This window comes from Pseudonaja textilis, chromosome 4 (genome assembly GCF_049901715.1).
Source record: "Pseudonaja textilis isolate UNSWEBS1 chromosome 4, rPseTex1.2, whole genome shotgun sequence".
NCBI lineage: Eukaryota > Metazoa > Chordata > Lepidosauria > Squamata > Elapidae > Pseudonaja > Pseudonaja textilis.
Window position 1 is genome coordinate 69,713,444 of NC_141993.1, and position 25,571 is coordinate 69,739,014.

At 36.4% G+C, this 25,571-nt stretch overlaps 1 protein-coding gene across 1 annotated transcript; it reads right to left on the reverse strand.

Moving 5' to 3' along the window:
• Nucleotides 1-559: 559 nt before the first annotated feature.
• LOC113452984 (amine oxidase [copper-containing] 3-like) lies at nucleotides 560-7,202 on the reverse strand. Its single transcript, XM_087933335.1, has 5 exons — nucleotides 7,116-7,202; nucleotides 5,360-6,941; nucleotides 3,808-4,093; nucleotides 2,084-2,213; nucleotides 560-1,440 (listed from the first exon to the last, which is right to left on the reverse strand). The coding sequence occupies exons 1-5, from the start codon at nucleotides 7,116-7,118 to the stop codon at nucleotides 1,159-1,161; spliced, it is 2,283 nt and encodes a 760-aa protein (XP_087789461.1). The 5' UTR covers nucleotides 7,119-7,202; the 3' UTR covers nucleotides 560-1,158.
• Nucleotides 7,203-25,571: the final 18,369 nt, after the last annotated feature.

Consider the following 25,571-nt stretch of genomic DNA (forward strand, 5'->3'; position numbering starts at 1 on the left):
ATTATATTTATACTTTTGTCTGTTTCTGTTTCAGTTTCATATTATCTTTTCTCATTAAACAAATTTTCTGCTGTAGTTACTAATTGGAGTATGACACCTTTATATCTTTTAATTACATGCATTCAACTCTTATTTAAACTTCAATATATACCTTAAGTTTATGACCTTCAATATAATACATAATACATAACTTCCAATCAAATTCTGCTTGGTACATTCTTATAATACACACTATATTCTTTAAAAAAAAGAAAAAGAAAGATTGTAAATATATGTAATTGTAAACCCTCATTCCATTCCTGTTCAGTTCTGCCATTAATAATCATTAAAATCTTAACATCTTTAACATCTAACTTCTTTCAATTAAATATCATACTTCCTTAAAAACACATATAATCTCCATAATTAATTTTTCCCTTATTTCTCTTCACACATGTTTTATAAATCATTAAATATATCTGTTGTTACATTTATTTATTGACAAGCATTCCACTGAATTACGATAGCTATTTTATCAGACATCTGCCAAAGCAGACTGAGTTCAAAACATCTCTTGGAAAATTTCTTGTTCTTATAAACATTGAATTTATTCTACACACTTTATCCATATTTGTCTCCGTATCTTTCTTCACACACCCCCACCCAATAAAATCCCCAAGACAACAATAATTTCTCCTCTCTAATATCTTCTTCAGAATATTACTTCTAAGTAATCTCATATCTTCTAAGACATGGGATTATTTCTAGGTCACAAAGAGAACATCACTGTGCATTTTATGAACTTTCTCACTGAAGACACCCCTATTGTCCTCTAATCAGTGGATCAGAAAGCTAATTTTAATTCTAACATCAGTGTTTTAATATTGTAAAAGGAAGGGAGGATTATAGCCAATAAATGGAAGTATATATCTTTTTCAATGTCCACTGTCAAATTAAAAATGTGAATCATGCATGCTTTCTTTCCTATAGCAAAGAAAAAGTTCTACAACCACCTTCTAAATTCACAGATAATTCCATTTCATGGTTTCCTGAAGAGAGTAGGCTAATATTCAGACAAAAACTATCAATTAATGCTGCAGGGAAAAAGAAAAAGCTGCCAGTAATGCAGACTCATTCTTTGTTTCCAATTTCTAATTCACCTATCAAAAATAGAAGACATTAGAGAGTTGTTACGTTTTGAAAACCTTCATAAGTAAAAAGCGGGAAAGTAGGCAGACATGACGTTATTTTTCCCAGACATGCAAGTGGGTTGGTCTCACAGAGAAAGAGGTTTTCCTGGTTGAAGTGAATACTGTCTGGAGAATATATGGAAGGATCATCATCAAAATAATTGTAGGGTCTCAAGAAGAAACCAACTACATTCCCAAGAGTTGCAGTAGTGGGTATGTCCTCAGCATGTGGAATATGGAGAAAGCCAGCATTGATCCAGGCAACTAGATCCTATGAAATGAAAAGGGACAATGTTACTGTACTATCTTAGGAAAAAGACCCATTAAACAGAGAAGTAGTACAGCAATGGATTCAAAGAAGCTAAGTTTGTTAAGTAAAACAGCAGGTGACTTAGTGAAATCTGGGGGTAATCTGAAAATATAACTTTTTGCTTTCCTATTTGGAATTGGAGATGTGTAGAAATGGAACATTGGAGTAGAAAATTGTTACCAAATACCTTACATCCATTCTGCAAAATTTTATCATCTTTAGTACTTAAAATCCTTTAAAAATGCAAAAGGTAAGGCATAAATCCCATTCATAGTTTCCAAGATCAAATTACCTCTGCTAACAAAAATGCAAACAGGAAAACTGATCCCAGTACATGAGAATTTAAGCTGTCCTCTGAACAAGCATCCTAAAAATCACCATGATTGTTCCTTTTTTTCCTTAAAGAGGAAGTGCTGCTAAAATGCTTAGCAGCATGTGCCTATTTCCAGACTAAGTTTTAGATGACAGTCCAATAGGCTACCTTCATAATTTGATGTCTTCCAAGTAAGTTTGACTTTAACTCCAATGTATTTGGACAGCACCAGATTGTGGGATAATAACCTGCTAGGTGCTTCAGTGCTGGGTGGGATTCATCTTCACTTACCTCATTGACAATGCTCTCATTGTTTATGAAGTTAGCAAAGGCCACCGGAGGATTCCATGGGTCAACCTGATTGTAGGCAGTTGTGCTGAAAGATTCATTTTCTTTCCTCTTTGTAACAGCTAGCTTATAACTTTTAAGGCAAAACAAGAAGAGTTCAGAGATTGAGGTTTATTCATTATTATTTCTCTTCTTAAGATATTAAGAGATGATTATTCTAGGCATAGGTCTTGAAAGATAATATAATGACAGGATTTTATTCCATGCCAACTCAACTATAAAAATATAGGGACAATCAATCTTGTAACTCTTTATTAAACTACAAATGAATTTTGAGTTGATTTTAGGTTTGAACTGCCATGTGTAATTCCATAGATGCAGAGGTGGTATTCAGCAGGTTTTGACCAGTTCTGGAGAACCAGTAGCAGAAATTTTGAGTAGTTTGGAGAACTGGCAAATACCACTTCTGACTGTGCCCTGCCCCCATCTATTCTCTGCCTCCCGGGTCCCAGCTGATCATCTGGGTCTTCTTTTGTTGCCCTGCACAGGACTACGGAGCTGGAAAGCAGTTAGTGGGGTGGGGAGGGAATGGGGACTTTGCAGTAACCTTCCTTGTTAGGCTCATTTTGCTCTTAGATAGTATTCATGGCCACCAATAGATGGGTCTATATGCTCCGGATATGGTTATAGCCAATTTGAACTAAAAAAAAGTATTTCAGGCCACAATTTTATTTTTATTTTATATTATTTGGATTTGATAAATGCCATTCTCTCTTTTTTTTTTCCCCATAAATTTAAATTTTACTTCTGTACATCTCAAAACTTATCTGGTCTTGGGTTTTGGGGGGAAAATATTGGAGAAAAGAAAAAATTGCTAGGCTCATTTTGCTATTAGATAGTATTAGCCTCCAATAATCTGTAGCATTTGTCTTAAGTCAAATTTAAGAATACCTCTCAGGTTGAGGATAATTTCCCCAAAATAGATCATTGTAACATCAAAAGTATTTTAACTACTCTTCCAATTATGATTATAGGTCATAAGCCAGACATACTACATTTGTCAAAGGGACTGTTTCACTCTATGCCAGGGTGTCAAACTCGATTTCATTGAGGGCTGCATCAGGGTTGTGTTTGACCTCATTGGGGCTGGGTGTGTGTGGCCAGTGTGTGTGTGGACAGCTCTTCCGTCAGGGATGCCTGTGGTGGACCGATCACTCTGCCAGAAAAAATGGGCTCCCAAGCTCCGTTTTTGGCTACAACAGCCTCCTGCAACCCTCTGCTAGTGAAAACTGAGTTCAGGAGGGCTGCACATGGCCAGTCCTTTTTCACTGGCAGAGATACCACATTCCTTTACTGTTTCCAGAGTAGCCCCATGGGCCAGATCTAAGCACTCCGTGTGCCAGAACCAGACCTCAGGCCTTGAATTTGACATCCCTGCTCTATGCAATCCAATAGTGAATTTTTGATCAGTAGTGAGGAATATGAGTTAAAAGAAATTCTGCACCATTTGAATAGCATTTTCCTTTATACTGTATGTTCCACAGTTAAGTCTTAGAAATGGAAACATTTTCTTTAGAAAATATTTGAAATATTTAAATAGATTCAGAGAAATCTATCTCTTTAAAATGAATAAATTTGGCAGTTCCTGCCTATTTTATTGACGCTTCTAAAAACCCCAAAACATGGATGAATCTATTTTACTTCTGCACTTAGAAATAATAACTTACCGACCCCAGCTGAGGCCTGGCTCCATTGGATCTGACTCTAGAAGATGGTCTCCAGAAAAGCTGACTATCTGGATTCGATAGCCTTGATCATGGCCCCACTTGTTTGTGCAGTTGGATGAAAAATAAAGGTATCTGGGCATGTCATCATGGAGATGAAACGCCGCCTTATTCTCGGTGTCTAAAATTTCCCTCACCATCTTCATTTGATGGATCTTATCTTCTGGGCTCCAAGGGACCTTTATGGTCTCAAAGGCCATGTCATTGCCAACCAGGGTATTTTCCACACCTCAAAAAGAAAACATGTACAACAATTAATGCTTGAGCAACCATTGATGGATCAAACCACTCCTGTTGTATATTCAGCTTCTTAAAATCAAAGTTGCTTCTACATTAACATTTTACTTACTCAGAGATGAAATTGTGATAAGAGTATGCATAATTAGTTTTTAGGCTGAATATAAACAGTGTCTTCATGTATTTGCTGTATCAGTGTGCAAGAAAACCACACTACCAATTTTCTTCAATAGGGTAGGTGCAGAGTACGCGACAAAGGGCAATAGGATGTGTGCCCTACCCTATCAAGAAATACAGGAATTTCATGAAAGGAATGTTTAAAAATACAGTAAGAGCATCCACATTGTGGTATTAGCAAAATAGTTTTATGGGATCATTGTCCAGAAAGCAGCATCATTTAAAATGAATTAAATGAGCTAACAAGAATGTGCCTATGTGACAAAGAGAAAGAAAGAGAAATAGAATTGGACCTAACAGGTATTATGGCATAATGATTGTTTGGAAATGTTACGTTTATGTTCAGTTCCAGTTGGTGGCACAAATATGAATAATATGTGACAGATTTTCACAAAATATGTTTGAGCCTTTAACTAAATCTTCAAATCCAAACCTTCAAATCTCCTAAACCAGATGGCCACTGTTTAAGCCTTCTACACCTCAAGAAGTTCAGAGAAATCATCGAACATTTTTTCTGACGACAAATTTCAGTGGAGGCTTCTAAAGACACATTGCTCCATATCTATCCCTATTAACAGGACGAGAGTTAAGATACCATTTTTAATTTTAATTCTCAAGGGTGGGTGTGAGAAAATAATTTATTAAAATTTATTTTATTTCTTTGCCCTGAAACCAGAAGCCAGTTCTAAAGCTACCTGAAAAACAACCAATGTACATATTCAGCTTTAAGTGATAATGCAAATGTACTGATATCTGCAAGAGTTACAAGAATGCTGATAAACCCCAAAACTATATAAAGAGATAATTACATAATTGATGCCATTATATTTTCTTGTTATTATGACAGAAGTTGAATTAAGTTTTGTAACAAGACAGTGAAATACTGGAAATATTCTTAATTTAAAAAAACCTCACTCCTCCTAAATTGAAGTTCAAGAATAGTAGAATAGGAGAATAGTAACCATATTCTTGAGTTTGTCTTCATTATAGTTCTGACAGTCATTAGAACAATTCTGAGAAAGCCAAATTAGGTAAAAAGCCTATAATTTCCATGCAAGTTACAAACATTTTTCCTACTTACCACCAATATCCAAATCCACCTTGAAATGAATATTATGGGTATGAATTGGTCCCAGCACTTTTTCTTGGACTCTATTGCCATAGTCTTCAGCATCACCAAAGTAAAAATCAGATATTATGTACCCACTGGCATGGACTTGAACATCAACAACTCCATTTTGGTGGAAAATAAAATCCCAAACATAGTCATAATTATCAACTGTAGATGTGGTTCGGAATACCAGATTTGAATCTGCCAATCCTCCATAAAAAGGAGACTGGATACTTTCAAAATGTCGTCGTATGGGTAACTCAGTATTCTGCTCAAAGATGCAGATAGCCATTTTACGGTTAACAGGCAATGAAGTATCATGAAAAAAATGCCAGTCTAAATAACTGGATAAATAAGGACAATCCAGACCCTGGGTGAGTGGAAAGATATGGGACCCAAGTCCAAAACTAGCATCCATATATCTGGTCAACATGGAAGCAGGACTGTTGGAGCCATAGATAACACTTGCTTCTTGCAAACTTAACTCATAGATTATTCTTTCTCCATTAAACCTGACATCAAAGATACGTGGACCCCTGCTTGCATCAATTCCAAATGCAAAACTCCAGTTCAGAAAAGTGACATGATTATTGTGAATCCTATAGCGTGGTCCACGGGGTTCATACTGCAAAGGGCCTGGATCTTGTGGTGGCACCCTCTGCTTTAGTGAAGAGTAGCCCCCATCAAGAGGGACTTCATTAATCTTGTCTACTCTAACCTTTCCCATGTTGAATTGTCTCTCAAGGTCACCCATATCTTCAAAGTATTGTCCATTATAGAATACTTTTATTACCTTCCACTCAGAAACATCCAAACTACTATGATCCATTTGGACTTCAAAACCAACTGGATGCAAATAGAAGCCAGACACATTCTGGAAATGACTCACCCACGTTTTGCGATCTCCTGATTTTAGCCCTGGTGGCATTTGTTTTCTATACTGAAGATTGCTTCCATTGTAATTTAGAACTTTTTGCATGAAATTTGGAGCCTTTGGGTATTCATTTCTCTTCAAGAAATCTTGAATTTCATGAAATTCATTTGTCAAAACCATCCTTTGAAAATATGGCAATTTCCTTCCATATTTTTCTACTGTGATATCTTGATGATATGTTGGTTCTGGGAGTGGACCCACTAGATATTCTGTCACATTGGGGTCCTGCTGATTTCCAAAATGGACCACAGCCAGAGCTTCTCGTGGTGGCTGAGATCCTTGATGATCTAAGAATTGTAATACTTGTGCTTTGGGAGGGAGCTGCAAGGTAATCAAATAAATGCAGTTGTCCGATGGTTTGGCTTGAGGTGTCTCCACCAGTGGCACTCTCAGGTTGGACTGTAAATAACTCTTTACTTGCATTATCTCTTCTAGGGTTAAATCTTGAAATACCTGGCTGGCAACATCCTCAGCTTCCTCTTGTTCCTTTTTCTGGGAAGAACTCTCACAATCCCGGTGTTTTTGTCCACTAGTACAGAAAACCAACACTAAGATGAAAATGATAGTAATGCATATTGCTATGAGACCATAAATCACTTTGGAATTCATTTTCCCAGCCTGTAGATAAAAACATAGAGAAAGTTTGTGAAATTCTAAATTATATTTTTATAATTGTGGACACAAATAATAAGACACATAAGTTTCGAAGCTATAAATTCCCTTGCATTTACAAAACACTCCAGCAATTGTGCAAAGATAACAATGATATGGTCATAAATTGAAGAAACTTACCATCTAGACATGATATTCTGTTATCACTAACTAAAACCAAGAACTCAGATGAAAACACTGGTTGGACCCTTCTAAACCAACTGGAACTTGAAACCAAGTCAATTATACGTAAGTTAAAAGGGAGGAGATCTTTTATGCAAATGTTTTTTATAATCTTCTCTTTTGAGAAGATTGCAACCTAGAAAACTTTATAAATCTTGTTTGCCAGCCTTTAGTCACTTTTCATGTTGTCAGGATCCAACATAATTCTCCAAACTGAAATATGATTGGACTAAATGCTAAGTTCTGTGTACAACAGCTAAATGTCTCTTCATCCAAGCGTTTAAAGAATAACATAAGCGCCAGGACCAGACGCTCACTTTGATTGCTTTTGATTGCCTCTTAACTTTTTTTTTTAATGAACTTGGCTTTTAAGGGCAGTTGTTTGGTTGGTCTTTAATCTATTTAATCTATTGTTAAACTTTTTTTTAAATAAATATACAATCCTAAATCAGTATGTTATGAAAATTCATAAGGTTTGAAAACAACTCATGAAATATCCCTGGTTGCAATTGGTTTGCAATTTTCAAAATTTGTTCTAAAGTAAATCATTTTACTATATTGTTGGGCCATGTAGCATTGCCACTATGTAGAAAAGGAGGCTTCTAATCTGCTCACCCTACATTTCAAATGTTTTTAGAATTATTCATTTTAACATCAGGACTAGAGTGATATACCAAAGATAAAATATACTATGCCAATTGTCTCTGAGCATAATGTTCCAGGTAAACTTAATATTCTTCTTCTACTTATAAATTATGATTAGTAAAACTGTCAAATTCAGTCATACATCTCAATATTCCTCCTTGTTTCAACAGTTCTATTACTATCAAACAGCTTGTTGAAGATACTAAAATTAATCGTCAGAACAAATCAGAATAAATGATAATCTTTCCTCTGAGGAAAATTGATGGATTCTTCATGTTTAAATAAATAGCCAATGAATGATTTAGCAAGATGGAGATTATTATTTTCCAGTATTTATCCCAAACATTCAGATATATCGCAAGGTAGAAAACAGAAGCATAAGAAGACATCATCCATTATGAAATCCATGTTAAACTTCTAGCATGATCATATAGTATAAAATTTGGAGCTGTGAAGTCACCTCATTTTCTTGAGTCAGCATTTTTTTTCTAACCAACAGTATTTATTTAATTTATATGCCACCCGTATCACTATCCAGAGTGACTCTGGGCAGCTTACAATGGCATAAAATAATACAATATGAATAAATAATTGTCTAACCTGGATTGAAAACCTGCAGCAAATTAGGCCCTGTGCCTCCAAGAGGTAAACAATTACTCCCTGTAATAATCCTCGTATTCAAGAAATTCACCTCATGCAGGGGTGGGATTCTACCAGTTCACACCTATTCGCTAGAACCGGTTGTTAACATTCTAAGCAGTTCAGAGAACTGGTTGTTAGAAGAAGTTACTGGCCTAATCCTGTAAGGAAGGCAGGAAGGAAACATTCTGGTGTTGCTTACAGAAACTGCCTCTCCATTAACCCTTATTACATTCTTGGCAGAACTAGACTTCCTGTCTCTGGAACATTTCTGGAGTTTTTTTCCCCTCCTTTGCTGGTACTTTGCTTGTGTGGAGTGACCATTCAAAGTTACAATGGCACTGAAAAAAGTGACTTATTTTTTCACACTTACTACTGTTGCACCATCCCCACAGTCATGAGAGGCCAGGAGATGCGTGCCTCAATGTGAGTGATATTGAGTTGGCCACGCCCAGCCAATAACATGACTACCAAGCCATGTCCACCCAGTCACATGACCACCAAGCTCCCACCACCTAAGCCACACCCACGGAATTGGTTATTAAAAATTTGAATCCCACCCCTGACTTCATGTGTCTCTTTCATAAAGTTGTCCTGTAAGACTTCACTACTTGCAAATTACCAATAGTCTTTACTCCCATTGCTATTTACCTCTTCCCTTTCTTTTGCAGAAGTATCTTAAAATGGGATGTAAACAGGACTACAAATGCAGTGTATGGTAAGGCTCAAAAGCAAACTGTAGCCACACCCACACTTGAAGAACCACACATCCCTTCCTTGTCTCCCAATAAATATTCACATGTAATAGATGAGAAGAACTTTGCAACACATTCATATAGATTTAATTTAAGACCAGTTCTACACTGCATTTACTCTTAAATGTTCACCAACTTCATGAATCTAACTTTTTCCAGGTGATTTATTTTTTACTGCATCAGTCGGTTATCTGGATATAAGATGGCAAATATTCACTGAAATCCATTGGTATTGTGCATCTGTCATGAGGGAATATGTCAAAGTAACACAGGTGTACACAAAATTGGATGTACCAACATCCAACTGATCAGTGGTTCAGACAGGATCCGAAGCCTTGAAAGGTCCCTGAATTTTAAGGAGAGCTGTAGGAATCATTCCATTTGTCTTCTGAATAGTCTGAGTTGGGGTTAGGGACTTTGCGATCAAATGGTGAAGTACCAAATAAGAGAAAGGAGGACTATCATGTCCAGTGCTGTGGTGCAGCCCAAATAGGACAACTAGTTTTGGCTTCCTCATTTTTCAAACACTGTTTTTTGTTGTATTTATTTGCTGGGTAAGAAATATTTTGATAAGGTATATTTTTCCTCTTGCTGATTTCCAATATTTCTAAATTTATTTTTGCTTGAATTATTTTGGAAGTTGGATTGGATTTTTAAAATAATAAGACCCTAAGAGGTATGTAGGGGGTGTGCATACGCGCACCAATGTGCCTACTGTCCCTGTCCTATTGTTTCTTTTATTTTTTATTTTTCTTATATGTATCCATGTATTCATAACTATGTTTTTACTTATACCTATTATCTTGTAAACAATTGACAAAAATAAATAAATTAAATAAATAAAATAAAAGAAAGAAAGAAAGAAAGAAAGAAAGAAAGAAAGAAAGAAAGAAAGAAAGAAAGAAAGAAAGAAAGAAAACAAAACATGGTTGTGAATTGCTGGATTTTAACTCTATTGCTTTTTAAGAAATGTTATTATTTTTTAAAAAAATATCTTCCAAATACAAATGTGTTGAATTGAGGACTTGTGGTTTTTTTCCTGCTTTGAATGTTTGGGGTTTTTTTGTTGTTGTTGTTGTTGTTGTTGTTATTATTATTATTATTATTATTATTATTATTATTATTATTATTATTATTATTATTTTTCCTCTTTGAGGGTTGGATCAAGAGGTGGTATTCAGCAGGTTCTAACCAGTTCTGGAAATAGGTAGTGGAAATTTTGAGTAGTTCGGAAAATCGGCAAATACCACCCTCTGACTGGACATTTTACTGTATCCTTCCCCTGCCTCGCCCACCAAGCCATGCCAATGGAACCGGTAGTAAAAATATTTGAATCCCACTACTGATTGGATCTGTAAACATCTGTTAACTGAATATTTCCTGTCTCAATAAGTTCCATGGCAGTCTTACTGACAGTTTTGCTTTTCGATCAGTAGAGGGTGCTATTGTTATTTAATTATGACTCTAGTTCACATTATAAAAGAAGGAACTTTTGACTTAAAACCTTCTATGGAAGGTTTTCCAACAAAAATACCCCATTTTATCTGTTCAAGATTAGGAGCATGGAAGAAAAATATGGATTTTAAAATGGATCAATTGATTGCTAATGCTAAATAGATGAAGGAAATGGAAGCCAACATGGGTTTGTCAAAAATAGATCATGCCAAACAAATTGTATTGCATTTTTTTTAACAAAATGGCTAAATTAGTGGGCCAGGGAAATTCTAGGGCATAGCATACTTGGACTTCAGTAAAGCATTCAACAAAGTACACCACTACCGACTTGAGGTGTACAAAAAAAGAGTTTTATACTTTCAGCAATTTTAATCAAGAAAGAAAGATTGGGCAGAAATGTATCCAATTAAATAGATGAAAGAAACTTCGTTCCATTGTATGGGGGAGGGTTGTTGTTTTATTGAGATGTTATTCTGTTAAATGTTGCATCATTCACATTTCAGGTCACATGACTTATTTATAAATAATTTTATAACAGGGGGTTCCTGTACCTGGGAAAAATCGAAGTAGGCAAAACAGGAAATGCAAGGAGAAAGAAACCAGGTTTCTGGCTCCATCTTATGGCCATTGGAGGAACCTCAGCCAATCACAATTACAGCATTTTCTTAAAGATACAGTATTAAATTACTATCCTGGTTTATACTGCATATTTCCAACCCGTTAGGTGGCCATCATTCCTAACATCCACAAATATGGCAAAATGTATCTTCTTGTTGTTCAGTTTTCCAACATTAATTTTAGGTTCCTCTCTACTTTCCAGATAATTTCTCTGCTGACATACAAATGCTATGTTTTATAATTTTTTTCCTCAAAATTTTAACATAACAGAAATTTCAACCATATATGTTTCACAATGTTCCATCTGAATATTATAATATATTATAAATATTATAACCATTTTAGTTCACTTTATTATATAGGCTTCCACATGTTGTTCTTCTGCTTCAAATTTTAATGACAGTTTATACATTTTAGCAATTCCATGTTCATCATTTCATCATTTCACAATTTACTTCAAACTTAGTCTTAAAAACATTCAAAACCTGATTTTTTTTAAAAAAACATTTTTAATGAATGTACATAAGAAAACCATTATCAAGCACAGCTTTTCCCACCAGATCTTCTCTTTTTATTTTATCCTTGACAAAATGCTAGTATCTCACAAAAGCATTTTGTATTTGCTTCTTGTTTGCTATCCACAAAATGCTTCTTGTTCTGAAGAAAAAATTTTCAGGCAAAACCTCAAATTCTATCTATTCCACATTAGAATGGTACTCCTAACCTTTTTAAAAAATCTACTTTAGCCTTAATTTTATCCTTGCACATGTAGTCATGGCATCCAAAATCTCAGGTCATGTTCTTCTGGCCCCAGAAACCTATTTCTCAGCAACATGCACTCTTTTTTCAAAACCAGACAAGCTGCAAAATGAAATTTCAAATCAGGTAAGTAAGCCCAACCCCCTTCTTTTTTCACATCAAGTAACATCTTGTATTTAAATCATTATTCCCCTGCCATTCAAATTTAGATATAGCTTTCTGCCATAGTTTAAATAGTGCATTAGTTGTTAAAAAAGGTACTGTCTGAAACAAAAAACTATATACTTGGACGGGTTTCAGCAATATGCGCTCCAGAGCCGCATGCAGCTCTTTGGGCCTTCTGCTGTGGCTCCCTTTTCCATCACCGGCTTGCCCCGCCCCTTGCCCTCCCTCACCGGGCCTTAGATGGTAAGGGCAATAGCGGGAGATGGAGAAGCGGCTGGGGCTGATTTTCCAGCGCCTCACTCTTGCTGCTTGTTGGTGCTAGGCATACCTTCCAGGCCTTGTTGGTGCTGGGTGTGCCTTGCAACCGACGCTGGCCTTGCTTATACAAGGGTTGGTGGGGTGAGATTGGGATCCGGGAGGAAGCGACATCAGAAAGGGTGATGGGCCCACAGTGCCCAGCTATGGCTTTAAGAAGCTCAGGGCAGCAGGAAAAGGGACCTGGCCCCACCAAAGCTGTGGATGATTTTGTTTATTGTTACAGAAGGATATCCAGATACACATGTGACCAATCTTTATGCAATCCAATGGTATTTTGAATTGCAGGAGAGTTTCTGTGATGACCCAGGGTGGGATACAAAACAAACACAGTCACAAAAAAGCAGGTGAAGCCCCTTTTATTCCTTCACTTTGCTTTCAAAATCCAAATATCCTTGACTGGAGACAAAAAAACTCCCACACAAGCAGTTATAAGAAGGAGGAAATGCCATTTAAATTATAAAGAGTAAAAAAACAACACAAACCAGGCAAGATAAGGGCTTGAAGATGTCCACAGATATCAGAACACACACTGGGAAGGATGCCAAACTCAGAGAGGAACAATAAACTAGAGATATTTCCACACTTTGTTTCTAGCACTGGCCCATACACATGTCCGTCCTCTTGTCCAGTTGTCACAGCTGCAGCCCATGAAGAGGATCAATGCCCTCTCCTCCCCCATAGACCATGTCTCTCCCTTATCCTCTCCTCCCTGCGTGGCCTAGGATGGAGAGGGGATGGGTTTGGGTCCTCCTCTGACTGCCCAACCAGCCTCTGCTCTTCCCCAGCCTCCACCACAACTTCTGGAGCCACACTTCCACTCCCTATCGGCTTTTCCTCCTCTCCCTCAGAGTCAGTCTCCACCAGGGGCATGACAGTTTCATACTCCATAGTTGGGAACAATGAACTGTGTAAAAGTGGGGAAAATCTCTATATTAATTTTTCCTACATAATTGGGCTTTATCAATAGAATTCTACATGATCAGTGCCAAAGAGCAGAAATATTTGATTGCAATTTATTATTTATAAAAATTTTTTTTTTTTAATTTTTTTTTAAAATTTTTTTTTTTTATATTTTTTTTTTTTTTTTTTATTTTTTATATTTTTTTTTTTTTTTTTTTTTTTTTTTTTTTTTTTTTTTTTTTTTTTTACCAGGAGGGGGTTTTTTTCTATTTCCTTTTCTCCTTTTTCTCCATTATTTCAGGATCAAGATCTTCAGCTATGGAGTTCTTTCCCCCCTCCCCCCCTCCTTCTTGGTTAAACATCCCTAAGTGCATTCCAGAAAGGTTGAAAAACCTGTTTATTATCATGGCCAAACTCTTACAAGGAAACCAGCAGAGAATGCACAATCCCAGAACTACCAGACAATCTTGAGCAGCTGCAGGTAAAAGCGGTTATGATGTCAGCCATCCAGAGACACAGCTGCCACCTGTCTCAAAAAAAAAAAATGGGAGTCTGAGATGCTACTCCCTGTCAGTGCAAGTGCTCACCATGTGCAAAGGAGAGCAGAGCAAAGGTACTCTGCAAGGCTCCTAGCAAGAATTGTGGCCACATCAGAGCAACATCAGAGTTCCTTAATTATAATAAGAGCAAATAGTTCCAAGTCCCTCCACTGGCAAAAATCACTTGTTAACCTAGATTCCAGGTGCCTTAATCCTTGACTTGAAAGCCTGTGTCTAATATTCTGGACCTAGATTGGCTGGATGCCCTGACCATACTTTATCTGCTGTTTTGGATTTGGAGTCTCTTTCTGGGCAAGCTTGCTTCTGGGGGACTTGATTTCTCTTCTATGCGTGTGTATGCTTGTGTATTTGCACGCATCTTTCCTTTCTCCCTTGCTCATTTGCTTGAAAAGTTCCTAGTGAACTTTCCAAACCTCCCTGTGTGTTTGTGAGTATTTGGATTGAGACAAGACATTTATTCAATGAAAGAGACTGATTGGAGGAATTGGGAAGGAAGTGGTTGTGATCATATGCTAAGAAGGGTAATAGAACTTCTTGTTACACTAAATCTTATTAGTTAACTTTAGATTTTATATCTGTTATTTACTATTATTTGCACTGTCATTATGCATGTATTATTCTATATGTTGAATGTATTCTGTCCAGGGGTGGGCTTCAAAAATTTTAGCAACCGGTTCTCTACTTGGCCTTTCTGTCCTTCCAGAGCCTCTGGGAGGCCCGTTTTTTGCCCACCTTAAGCCTCTGCACAGGCCCTATACTTACCTAGGAATCCAAAATGGGCCACATGGAGACTTCTGGGAGGGGTGGGACGGGGTGGGCAGGGCCAGCCAGGGATGGAATTTGCCAGTTCACAGAACTGGCCATGAAATTAGCTACTGGTTCAGTACCAGTTTGCTCAAACCAGGGACAACCAGTAACAGCCCACCCCTTATTCTGTCTATATTTTAAATACCAATAATTATTATTTATTTTCATTGGGGTTGGACTGCATCCTGATTAGATTAGATTAGATTAAACTTTATTATCATTGCCATGGATACAGGCAACAAAATGCAGTTAGAGTCCAGCCAGGAGTGCAAAACAACAGTAAAATATAAATAAATGTATGCAAATATGCAAGGCATCTATGAATATGTCAATGGAAAACACAACAAAGTGTATGTACACGAGCACACAAAGATAAGTGTGACTGCACATATATGAACATATACAGCTGTTTATGGACACGTTGAATATAAATACAAATGCACAGAGAATTATACAAAATACATCATATATTATCAAGGGAATATTATCAAGCATATGTGTGGGGACAAACGAACTGAGGAGTTCAGCAAGGAAACCACTGTATGGTAAAAGCTGTTCCCTAGCCTGCTGGTCTTAGACTGCAGGCACCTGAACCTCCTCCCAGATGGAAGAAGAGTAAACAGTTTGTGGGCTGGATGGAAGGGGTTCTTAACAAAGCTGTGGGCTTTACGCAGACATCATTTCCTCTCAAAGTCCACAATGGCAGGAAGTGGAATCCCTATAATGCATTGGGCGGTTGTCACCACCCTCTGTAATGCCTTTTTTTTCTTTTATAGTGCAATTTCCATATCAAACTGAGATACAGTTAGTTAAGATGACTGATGAAGAGGAATATTATAAATAACGATAAAAATGTATGTTTGATCTGACTTCATCAAGTTAGACCTTCTATTAGATTACCCTGTATCAGAAAGAGATATAAAAGGCTTTCCTTTCTTACAAGATTTCTGCTTCAACAACAACATTTTGCAGTCCAGCATTTTTGCTTATTTGAGCCCCTGATTCTAACTATCCCATCCATGAGTCCATCCTACAGTTCTGATTTAGTCCTCATACTGATTACTGGCTGGATGGCTGAACCTTCCCACCCCACTAAAGGTGTCTACAGCTGAAGTCCAATCATGATCCAAGTCCTTTTGAAAAGCCAAGCAGACCTAATCAGTGCTTGCCTATATGGCAGAGTCTTTCCAAAGAGTTTCATACTTTCAGCAGTATCTATTGAGAAAGAAAGGTTGGACAGAAATGTATCAAATAAAATAGATAAAAGAAACCTCATTCCATTGTTTAGGGTTGTGGGAGCTATGATTCTGGTTTGCAAGCTATTGTAGCGCTCATTGGTATGATTGCTGCGGGATGTGTTGTATTGCCTTGTATATTACCCATCTTTGTACGCACTATTTCTAACAGTTTATCCCTCTTGGCTGAGAAAAAAGCCACTGCACAGGTAATGGCTCTCTGGAATCAACAAATAACTAACACATATGAACCACTGCCATCCAAAAATGAGATAGGAGAGCCAACCTGTGACGACCCAGATGAGGACAAGATGTTTGTGATGGTTGAAAAAGTCACGAACGCCGTGGATAACATCAGCATGCACAGCACTCTTGCCTACGGGCCTGACAAAGACTGTTGTTGGGACTAAAACACTCCCTGTATCTTAAAAAGTAAAAACAGGGGAGATATGGGAACTATGATTCTTTGTTCTTTGTGTACATGCTAGGACAACGGAGCCTTCTGGTAGTTGGCTGGAACACGGAGCAAGGAGCAAAGACAAATTGTTGCCATTTCTTAACCAGAACTGTAGCAAACTTAAACTCTGCAGTCTTGTATGCTTTATGCGAATGATCAGTGCATGGTGTGTGATGTAATGCGTTTGTGATAGGACGTTAACAAAATTGCTACGTTAGCAAAGATTGCTTCTAATAAAAGAGGGTTTCGGAGTTCTCTCTGCACTCTCATCCCAAGACAACTTTGCGTAGTGTCTTCTTTTCATGAAAGACCACCACAGAGGGTTTTTTGCCAGGAGGAGGACAAATCTTGCATCATCCATATGCCAGATCACATATCTTATTTCTTAAAAACACATAACTCTAGATAAGGGATGTCAAACTTGATTATATTGAGGGTTGCATCAGGGTTGTGTTTGACCTCCAGGGTGTCAAGGTGGGCGTGGTCAGGGTGGGTGTGGCTAGTTCAACATCACTCATATCGGGGATGCCTGTGGTGGCCCGAATGCTCTGCCAGCAAAAACAGGCTCCTGAGCTCCATTTTCAGCTGCGATGGCTTCCTGCAAAGCCTCTGCCAGGAAAAACAGACCTCAGGGTACTGTTTTAGATTACGATAGTTTACTGCAACCCTCTGCCAATGAAAATGAAACTTTTCATTAGTAGAGGACCCCGCGGTCCTCCTGAGCTCCATTTTCACTGGCAAAGGCACTGTGGGGCAGTCCTTTGCTGTTTCCAGCACCTCATGGGCCAGATCTGGCCTCCGGGTCTTGAGTTTGACACCCCTGCTCCAGATAATTTTATAACAGGGGGTTCCTCTTCCTGGGAAGACTTGAAATAGACCCTGCTTTTTCCTGGATATATTCATATCTAGCTCAAATGTTTTTGAAATGGATACTTTTAAGATTTCCTGAGTAAGATAATACATCCCACAGTAAAATCTTCCATTTAGAGCAAAAATTCCATCCATATATGCATAGTTTTAATCCGGAAATAAAAGTTGATACAAACAAATATAAAGTGAGAAAAAGAAAAGAAGAAGAAAATTGAAGAGAAAGTTAAAAGTACAAGGAAGAAAAAGTAAAAGAAAAAAGAAAAGAAAGAAAACATACAATAAGTAGCTTCTGGTAAGTAAAGGTAAATCACTATAAATAGTTATAAATACAACATTACTTTACCTCTTTATGATTATAATTTTACTCTTCTTATTCTAAACAGAAAGCATGAGCATAGTATAGTGTAGTATAGTATTAGTATAGTATATGTGTGTATGTCTGTGTGAGAGATAGATAGATAGATAGATAGATAGATAGATAGATAGATAGATAGATAGATAGATAGATAGATATAGATAAATATGGATACAGATATATATGTAGTAAGTGTGAGCTTAAATGGACTCCAGAAGATAGTAGAGGACAGGAAGGCCGGGAGGAACAACTTCATAACTAACAACTACTACTATAATCTATTTTGTCATCAAAATCAAAAGTTCAAATTATTTTTTCGTGTTTCATGCAAAAACTTTATAATAGGTTTCTAGTCAGCAATTAATGTAAATATTTTCTCTAATCACAGCATTCAGTTTGGCCATTTCTGCAAGTTCAATCACCTTCACCAACAATTCCTCCATTATAGGAAAATCAAATCTTTCCATTTTTGCACACTTAATAATCTTGTGGTAGATGTCATGCACAAAACCAAATTCCATGATTTTTTCAAATGTTATTCTATGTTTTTATTCATTATACTTATATTTTCATCTGTCTTGTTTACAGTTTCATTATTCTCTTCTAACATTCCTCCAAGGTTTTATTAATTCTCAATCAAACATGAACACACAAAACATAGAAACATAAAACTTCTTTTTGGAAAGTGGCTTAGTCCCGGGTTACATCTTTTTATACAGACATAAATCAAATTCATGCTCACCTTGCATACCATTACTTATCTTATTTACCATTCTATATTTTCTATATAACTTCTCCTCTCTTTTCACTCTCTTAATTCGATTTTATTTATTTCATCTTAATTTAAATCATTATACTTGTATCTTTTGTCCGTTCTTTTCCGATTATCTATTTATCTCTTCTCTTTAATACAAAATTTCTCCTGTAATCACTAATAGAAGTATGACGCCTTTCTATCTTTCCCCTAAATTTAACACTTAAAATAATACATAATTTCCATTCTGATTCTGCTTAGTTTCCAGGGTATTTGGCTATATCTTAGTGTCCCTGCTTAGCCAAAAAACTTTCACTTTCTGACACTTCCTCCTGCATGATCTTGTCCAGCTGAAGGTTTCTTTGTGACGGCCATTGCTGACCGCCGCTCCACCGCCTTAGGAAAAAGGAGTCTAGCCGCTGGGGAAAGGGGTTGCGAAATCCCCAGACCCCAGCCCTGATCTCCTCTGTCTTCTGTTACCTCTCCAGGGTAAAGACAGCCTCCAAATCCGTCTGGATTGGAGGCACTTCAGCGGCGAGCGCAGCAGGAACCGCACATGATCACTGATTCATGCCGCCGCCGAAGCCTTGCAACCGGAAGTCCTTCATCAAGTCCAATCTTATGCCCAGTGCAGGAATCCACTACCAAAGCATCCCTAGCTGAAGGCCATCCAGATACAGATTAAAAAACTTCCATGAAGAGAAGAGAACCCTAATCCTAATCAAGGAAGGCCTTTTACACCCTTCAAAATACCTGTTAGAAAATAGTTCTGTTTTCCAATCCAAATTTGCATTTTTGCAATGCCATTTTTCTTTGTCTTATTTTTAGGAACAACACTGAACAAGTCTCTCCTATCATCTCACCAGTTCAAGGTTGACTGAGCTTTCCATCTTTCTGAGGTCGGTAAAATGAAGACCCAGATTGTTGGGGGCACCAAAGTGCCTACTGTCTCTGTTCTATTGTTTCTTTTATTTTTCTTATGTGTACCTATTTCATGTATTCATAACTATGTATATACTTATACCTATTATCTTGCAAGCAATTGACAAATCAAAATAAATAAATAAAAAATAAATAAATATGCTGACTCTGTAAACTGTTTATAGAGGGCTGTAAGGCAGTATAAATCTAAGTGTTATTGCTATCATCTTTTCATTCTCAATGTTTCTTACTATTCCTCATCATTTATTTATTTATTTGTTTGTTTGTTTGTTTGTTTGTTTATCCTTTTGAGGCTTCTTATCATCTAGACCTTCTTGGTTGCTTTCCTGAGCTCATGCTCTAGTCTGCCTGTTTTTCCTAAAATGTGGTGCCCAGAAGAGGATGCAGCATTCCAGAAACAATCTGACCAATGCAGAATGCAGAGGAGTGATGGCTTCTCTTGATGTTTATTGTTTATGTTATGCTCAGTGGTGGGATTCAAACATTTTTACTACTGGTTCTGTGGCCATGGCTTGATGGGTGTGGTGGGTATGGCTTGGTGGGCATGGCAGAGAAAGGACTGGTTCTGTGAGCGTGCCTGTGGTGTGGCTTGGTGGGTGTGGCTTGGTGGGCATGGCAGAGGAAGGATACTGCAAAATCCCCATTCCCTCCCCACCCCACTAACCTGTTTTCCAGCTCCAGTCTCCTGGCAGGGCAACCAAAGAAGACCCAGCCAATTAGCTGTGATAGATGGCAGAGAATGGATGGGGCCAGTCAGAGATGGTATTTGCTGGTTCTCCAAGCTACTCAAAATTTCTGCTACTGGTTCTCCAGAACTAGTCAGAACCTGCTTAATACCACCTCTGGTTATGCTGTTGATGCAGCTCAGGATTATATTTGTTTTTTTTTTAATGTATCAAGTCCAAGCTTAATGGTCAGTTTGTGATCCAAAAGACCACCAGGTCTTTCTCACATGTATTACTGCCCATATCTCCACCCCATTTGCATTCATTTGATTTTTCCTACTTGGATGAAGAATATTTGTCCTCATTAAAGTTTATTTGACTGGCTTCTGCCCATTGCTTACTCTACATATCACAATCCTTATGATCTCATTGGTATTGGTTAAAATATTACAGCATTGGTGTTAAGAGTTTTTGAGACAGAAGCTATCATTTATAAGATATCGACCATTTAGAGTTGAGACTTTCTACTCTTGTTCTTTTTGCAAAGCCAGGAAGGGCCTAGTAGGGTCATACAGATAATGTATGAAATTAACACTTGAGTTAAAATGTTCATCTTTCTCTCTTCATAATACCATCTCTGACTTGTCAATTATATATGTAAATATATAAGGTGTACATCACCTGCCCCCAATCTGTTATCCTGGAGTTGTTTCACTTTTAAAAATCATAAGAAATAGGTTTTAATAGGACCTCAGTAAGCAATGCTAGCCAGCTAAAACCAACCTTCTGCACGATACCAATTTTCTCACTAAATTAATCAGAACGTTTTTTTTATCTTTGTTATTTTCCTGTTTCCTCAAAATTTGCAGATGCAGAGGTTTCATTCCAATTTAATTAAGTCAGCATAATATAAATTTATGCAGATTTACTAATTTCTCCCCATTCAGAATGTGCAAGAGATATGCACATGTTTATATACTGAATACAAGAATCTTAATTAGGCTTGATCAGAATTTTATAGTGTGACAGCCGGAGAATGATAAAGATACCAAAATGTTTGTTTTTAAAAATCAGCTAGGATTACCTGTGGGACCTAACATGAAGTCTGATGATTGATTTATCTTGACATTTACAAAATAATACATTATAATATCTTGTAGACCTAAGTATTTCAATTTTATCTGACTTTTTTAATAAAATGACGAATTGGTTTTCAATAAAACAGTAACCAAAAAAAATCTGCTGAACTGACATGTATCTATTAAAGCAATAATGAGTACTGCTGCTTGGAGAAATAGCAAATTACAAATTTACATATAAGCCAGCTGCTGCTATGCGTCTTCCTCCAGTAAGATACCTGTCTTTCACTTTATTTCCCCAAACCGCTGAGGTTTTGTTCACTGAATCTGTATTTGGAGTGGCAGAAGGATTAGCTCATAGTTCTGCCAGGCAATCTATAAAGAATCACATAATTTCAGCTAATAAGATCAGCTCATTAGAAATTAAATGTCACTGTAAATTGCTTACTTTGGGGGTAATATATTTCAGTACTTAGTTTTACATAACATAGGCTCAGGACATGGCTGGATATTACGGCTGGAAATTATAGGACTTAATTTCTAGGAGAAATGTTATGATTATAACCAGCAAATGAACGAGGCCTACTAGCAGTGGTGTTAATAGAAATTCTTTTGAAAGCCTGTTCTTGAAAAGGCATTGTGAAGATGTGAATTTGAAGTGCTGTGACTGTATCAAGATAACTTCATAACGAGTTCACCATTTATCAATCTTTTGTATTGTGGAAAGGGAACTTCACCAGGACAGTGGTGACACCCAAGCAGGAAAAGCGCGAGGGGAACATCAGGCTAGCCATAAAAACAAACTTGCATAGGAAAAGAAATTTAATAAAAAAGTATTGAAAGGAGCCCCCTAGACAAAAGCCAAGTAATTAAGAAAGCTAGGAAAAGAAAACAGGCCCAATCAGCAAGACAAACAAACAAAAGACACAGAATAAATTACATAGGAAACAGACAGGAGATTGCCAAGAAACAAATAGAAAAAAACCAGTATAAAGGTAAGAGATTAAGAAAGAACCAATAGGGCAATCAAGCCACCCCGCAGAGTTATTTTCCACACCTCGCTAAGTATGCCTTCTGGCGAAAATTAAACTCTGACAGGATTTTTAATATCTAAACATTAAACATTAAATACTAAACGAACATTCACACACAAAGGGAGGAAAAAGGTATAAAGAACCAGGAATTCACCATTCAAGGTTAGCTAGCTAGCCCCAGGAACGCAGACTTCTTGCTATCTCTTGCCTTCCTGAAAAATAAAAGGAATCTCTGTCTTTAAACCGGAGTTCTCCCAGCAGGAAAATCAAGCTCTCCGAAGAAAGGCATTTTCCAGCCTTTCAACAATATGCTGGAATTTCAGATGGGTTGAACTCCAATAGTTTAACTAAATAAGAATTGTGGGAATTAGTCCAGCTCCAGGTTGGTCAAGTTATACATGTAACAATGTTAAATGCAAAAGTACTGTATTTATGATCTTACATGATACAGAAATGTGAATATACTTAATTATAACTTTAAAATTATGCTTCAGTTGTAAAGATTAAAGGTAGGTGTATAATGTAATAGAGCCAAAACCAAACTGTTTATTTTTCTTAGGAACAAAAATGTTTCATAATTATAATGATTGAGGTTGGATAATGGTGGCATGGTCCAAGCAAGAGAATGTGACTATTTGTTACTGAAATTACCAGTCAATTATTTCTATTTCTATTCTTTTTTATTTTCCCCATTAATTCATTTAAGCATATATAACATTTCTTTTCACCATGATTTATTATCCCTTATCTTGTATTTGATATTTTTAAAATTACTCATTTTCCACCCTGCTTTCAAATACTACTACTATTTCTACCCTACTATCCAATACTACTAATCGATCCAAATATTAACAGTATTCAATTGATTCCAGGTTTACATCTCCCACTCCCAATCCTTAAGTTTAAAATTCACAATATATTTTAAGACACTGTTAATATTAATAATACCGTTAAATTCCCTAATCCTAAATTTCCACTTTCTACCCTTATTTTTAAATAGAGTAAATTCTGTTTTTCTATTGGTATATGTGCTGCTTATGATATGTAAGAATTACATATTAAGAGTTACACCTGTGGAAATGAGGAACATAAGTAACGCCATATTTATCTGATTTCTGACCTTCATTACTGGTTACTGGAATTTTACTAGATAACTTTCATAGTTATTATATAACTATGAAAAATAAGCTTGTTATGTTCTGTATCTTGGTATGATCTGTAGAAAATGTCAGCTTTTTGGCTAGAACATGGGACTGTAATATTTTTGGCAATGTATATATTTGAAAAGATCTTGGATCATCCTGACCTGAATGAAATTGGTTAATGATCTTTTGTATTACAAAATTATCCCGATGGTCATAACAGGAAGAAGAAGCTATGAGAATGAGGTGGTTTCCAAGAGATGGGGTCTGGGAGGAGTTAGTGGAAAAATACCTAGAGAAAGTGCCTAGACTTACCAAAAGAGAATAACAGGAATAACATAAAGTATGTAAGCAACACCCTATAAATGTAATATCCACTCTAGGTGTGGCGTCTTCATACTCCTGATGTTAAGAAGATGAGGTCCTATTCCGATATTTGCAAATTTTTGAATAAAGATAGCTTTTTACAGTTCTTTGGTCACTGAGTCTATTTTTGGTGTTTATAACATACTGTTTTTCCTGTTTATATTTTCTACTTTTCCGTTTTGCTAATATGTTTTATTGCTATCCATCATCTCCTAGTCTCTTTGGAGTTCCATCATCTTCCAATAGCTTCTCAATCTTTTTCTTTCTCTCCCTTGGAAACTTATGGTTTTTTATAATGTGTTTGTGCCCACTAAATATTCCTTTTGAGTTGCGCTTTATCTCTTTTTGCTGCATCTTTTGAACACCTATCCATAAGTCATTCTTTTTTTGAAGAGATTTTTGTTTTTTCTCTCTGGACTTTCCCTTTTTTGAGGAGGGTTTCCTTTTTTTCTCTATTCTATTATAAGCTTTTAAAGTATTATTTACTTGGTTCCAACTTATCACTCCTTTCTTGCCACCATCTTTATTTTTTTGAATCTCACTTTGATTTTTTCCCTCCACTGCCTCTTCTACTTTCTGATCTATTTCCCAAATATCTCATTCCTCTTCTTCCCCCAATTGTTGCAGACCCTCCACACTCCTCTCTTTATTCTTAGGTTCTTTATTCTTGTCTCATTATTGTTCTTTATAGTTTCATGCATATCTTTAAACATCAAAATTATTTCTTAAACATCCATCACCTGGTAATCCATTTTATTACAATTCAGTAAAAAATTACTCAATATTTCTCTATAATTCCAATGACTCAATATTTAAATATTCCCTCCAATCCAGTTATTAGTCAAACTTCATTCTCCTGGTTATATCACCAAACCCCTAAATGTATATATTTTTAGAATTCTTTAGTAATTTATACTCTTCCAATTGTCCAAATTTTAAAGTCTTGTTTCATTTTTCTTCTTTCCTCTCTTCTTCTATCCTTTTCTTCTTTTACCTCATGTGATGTTCTATCGGATAATATTAATAGTCCAAATACAAATACAAATTAATCCGCTGTGCTTTCTCCAATCTTTTGAGTCCTCAGTTCAGTAACCAGTTTCAATAGTATTTAATTGTTAACAATTTAGTTGTCTTTGAAATATTCAAAAAGGAGGTAAATCTCACTCAGTAGTTCAAAATATTCAAGTCGCCTTCTGAGATAAAGTCAAGGTCAAACCACTTTCCCAACTTTGTTTACTTTCTTCTATTATGTGTATTAAACATTTTACACTTTGATTTGATGCTGTAATACATTTCTTCATCCAGTAGATGACACTCCAACATTAAACAGTATGTTGAAACAGCAGATTTCCCATAACTCCGGTGTTTAGAAGTTACAGATATAAAAGATAGTTCCTCCCAAGGATTGCCTTTCAAGATTTCAGCTATTTTCCATGTTTTCTATATTTTAAAGCTTCCTTTAAAGATTCTTTTCACCTCTTAAAATAGTGTTGGTTTTTAAGTGGGTAATACCAGCATTTCAAAAGTGCTAGGTCGCTTCTGTTTATAGTTGTGAACAGAGATGGTATTCAGTAGATTCTGACCAGTTCTGGAGAACCGGTAGCGGAAATTTTGAGTAGTTCAGAGAAGCAGCAAATGCCACCTCTGACTGGAGATTTTACAGTATCCTTCCCCTGCCACGCCCACCAAGCCACGCCCACAGAACCAGTAGTAAAAAAAATTGAATAAAGATGGTTTATAATTATGAATATGCTAATATAATTTACAGAATTACAAATAAGCTAATACAAAGAGAAAACTAGTTTAAACTAGTCATAGTAGTAGTAGTACTAGTAGTAGTATATGTATTAATACTCCTGTTTGCTCTTTCTTTGTTTTTCTGTAAATGATATGC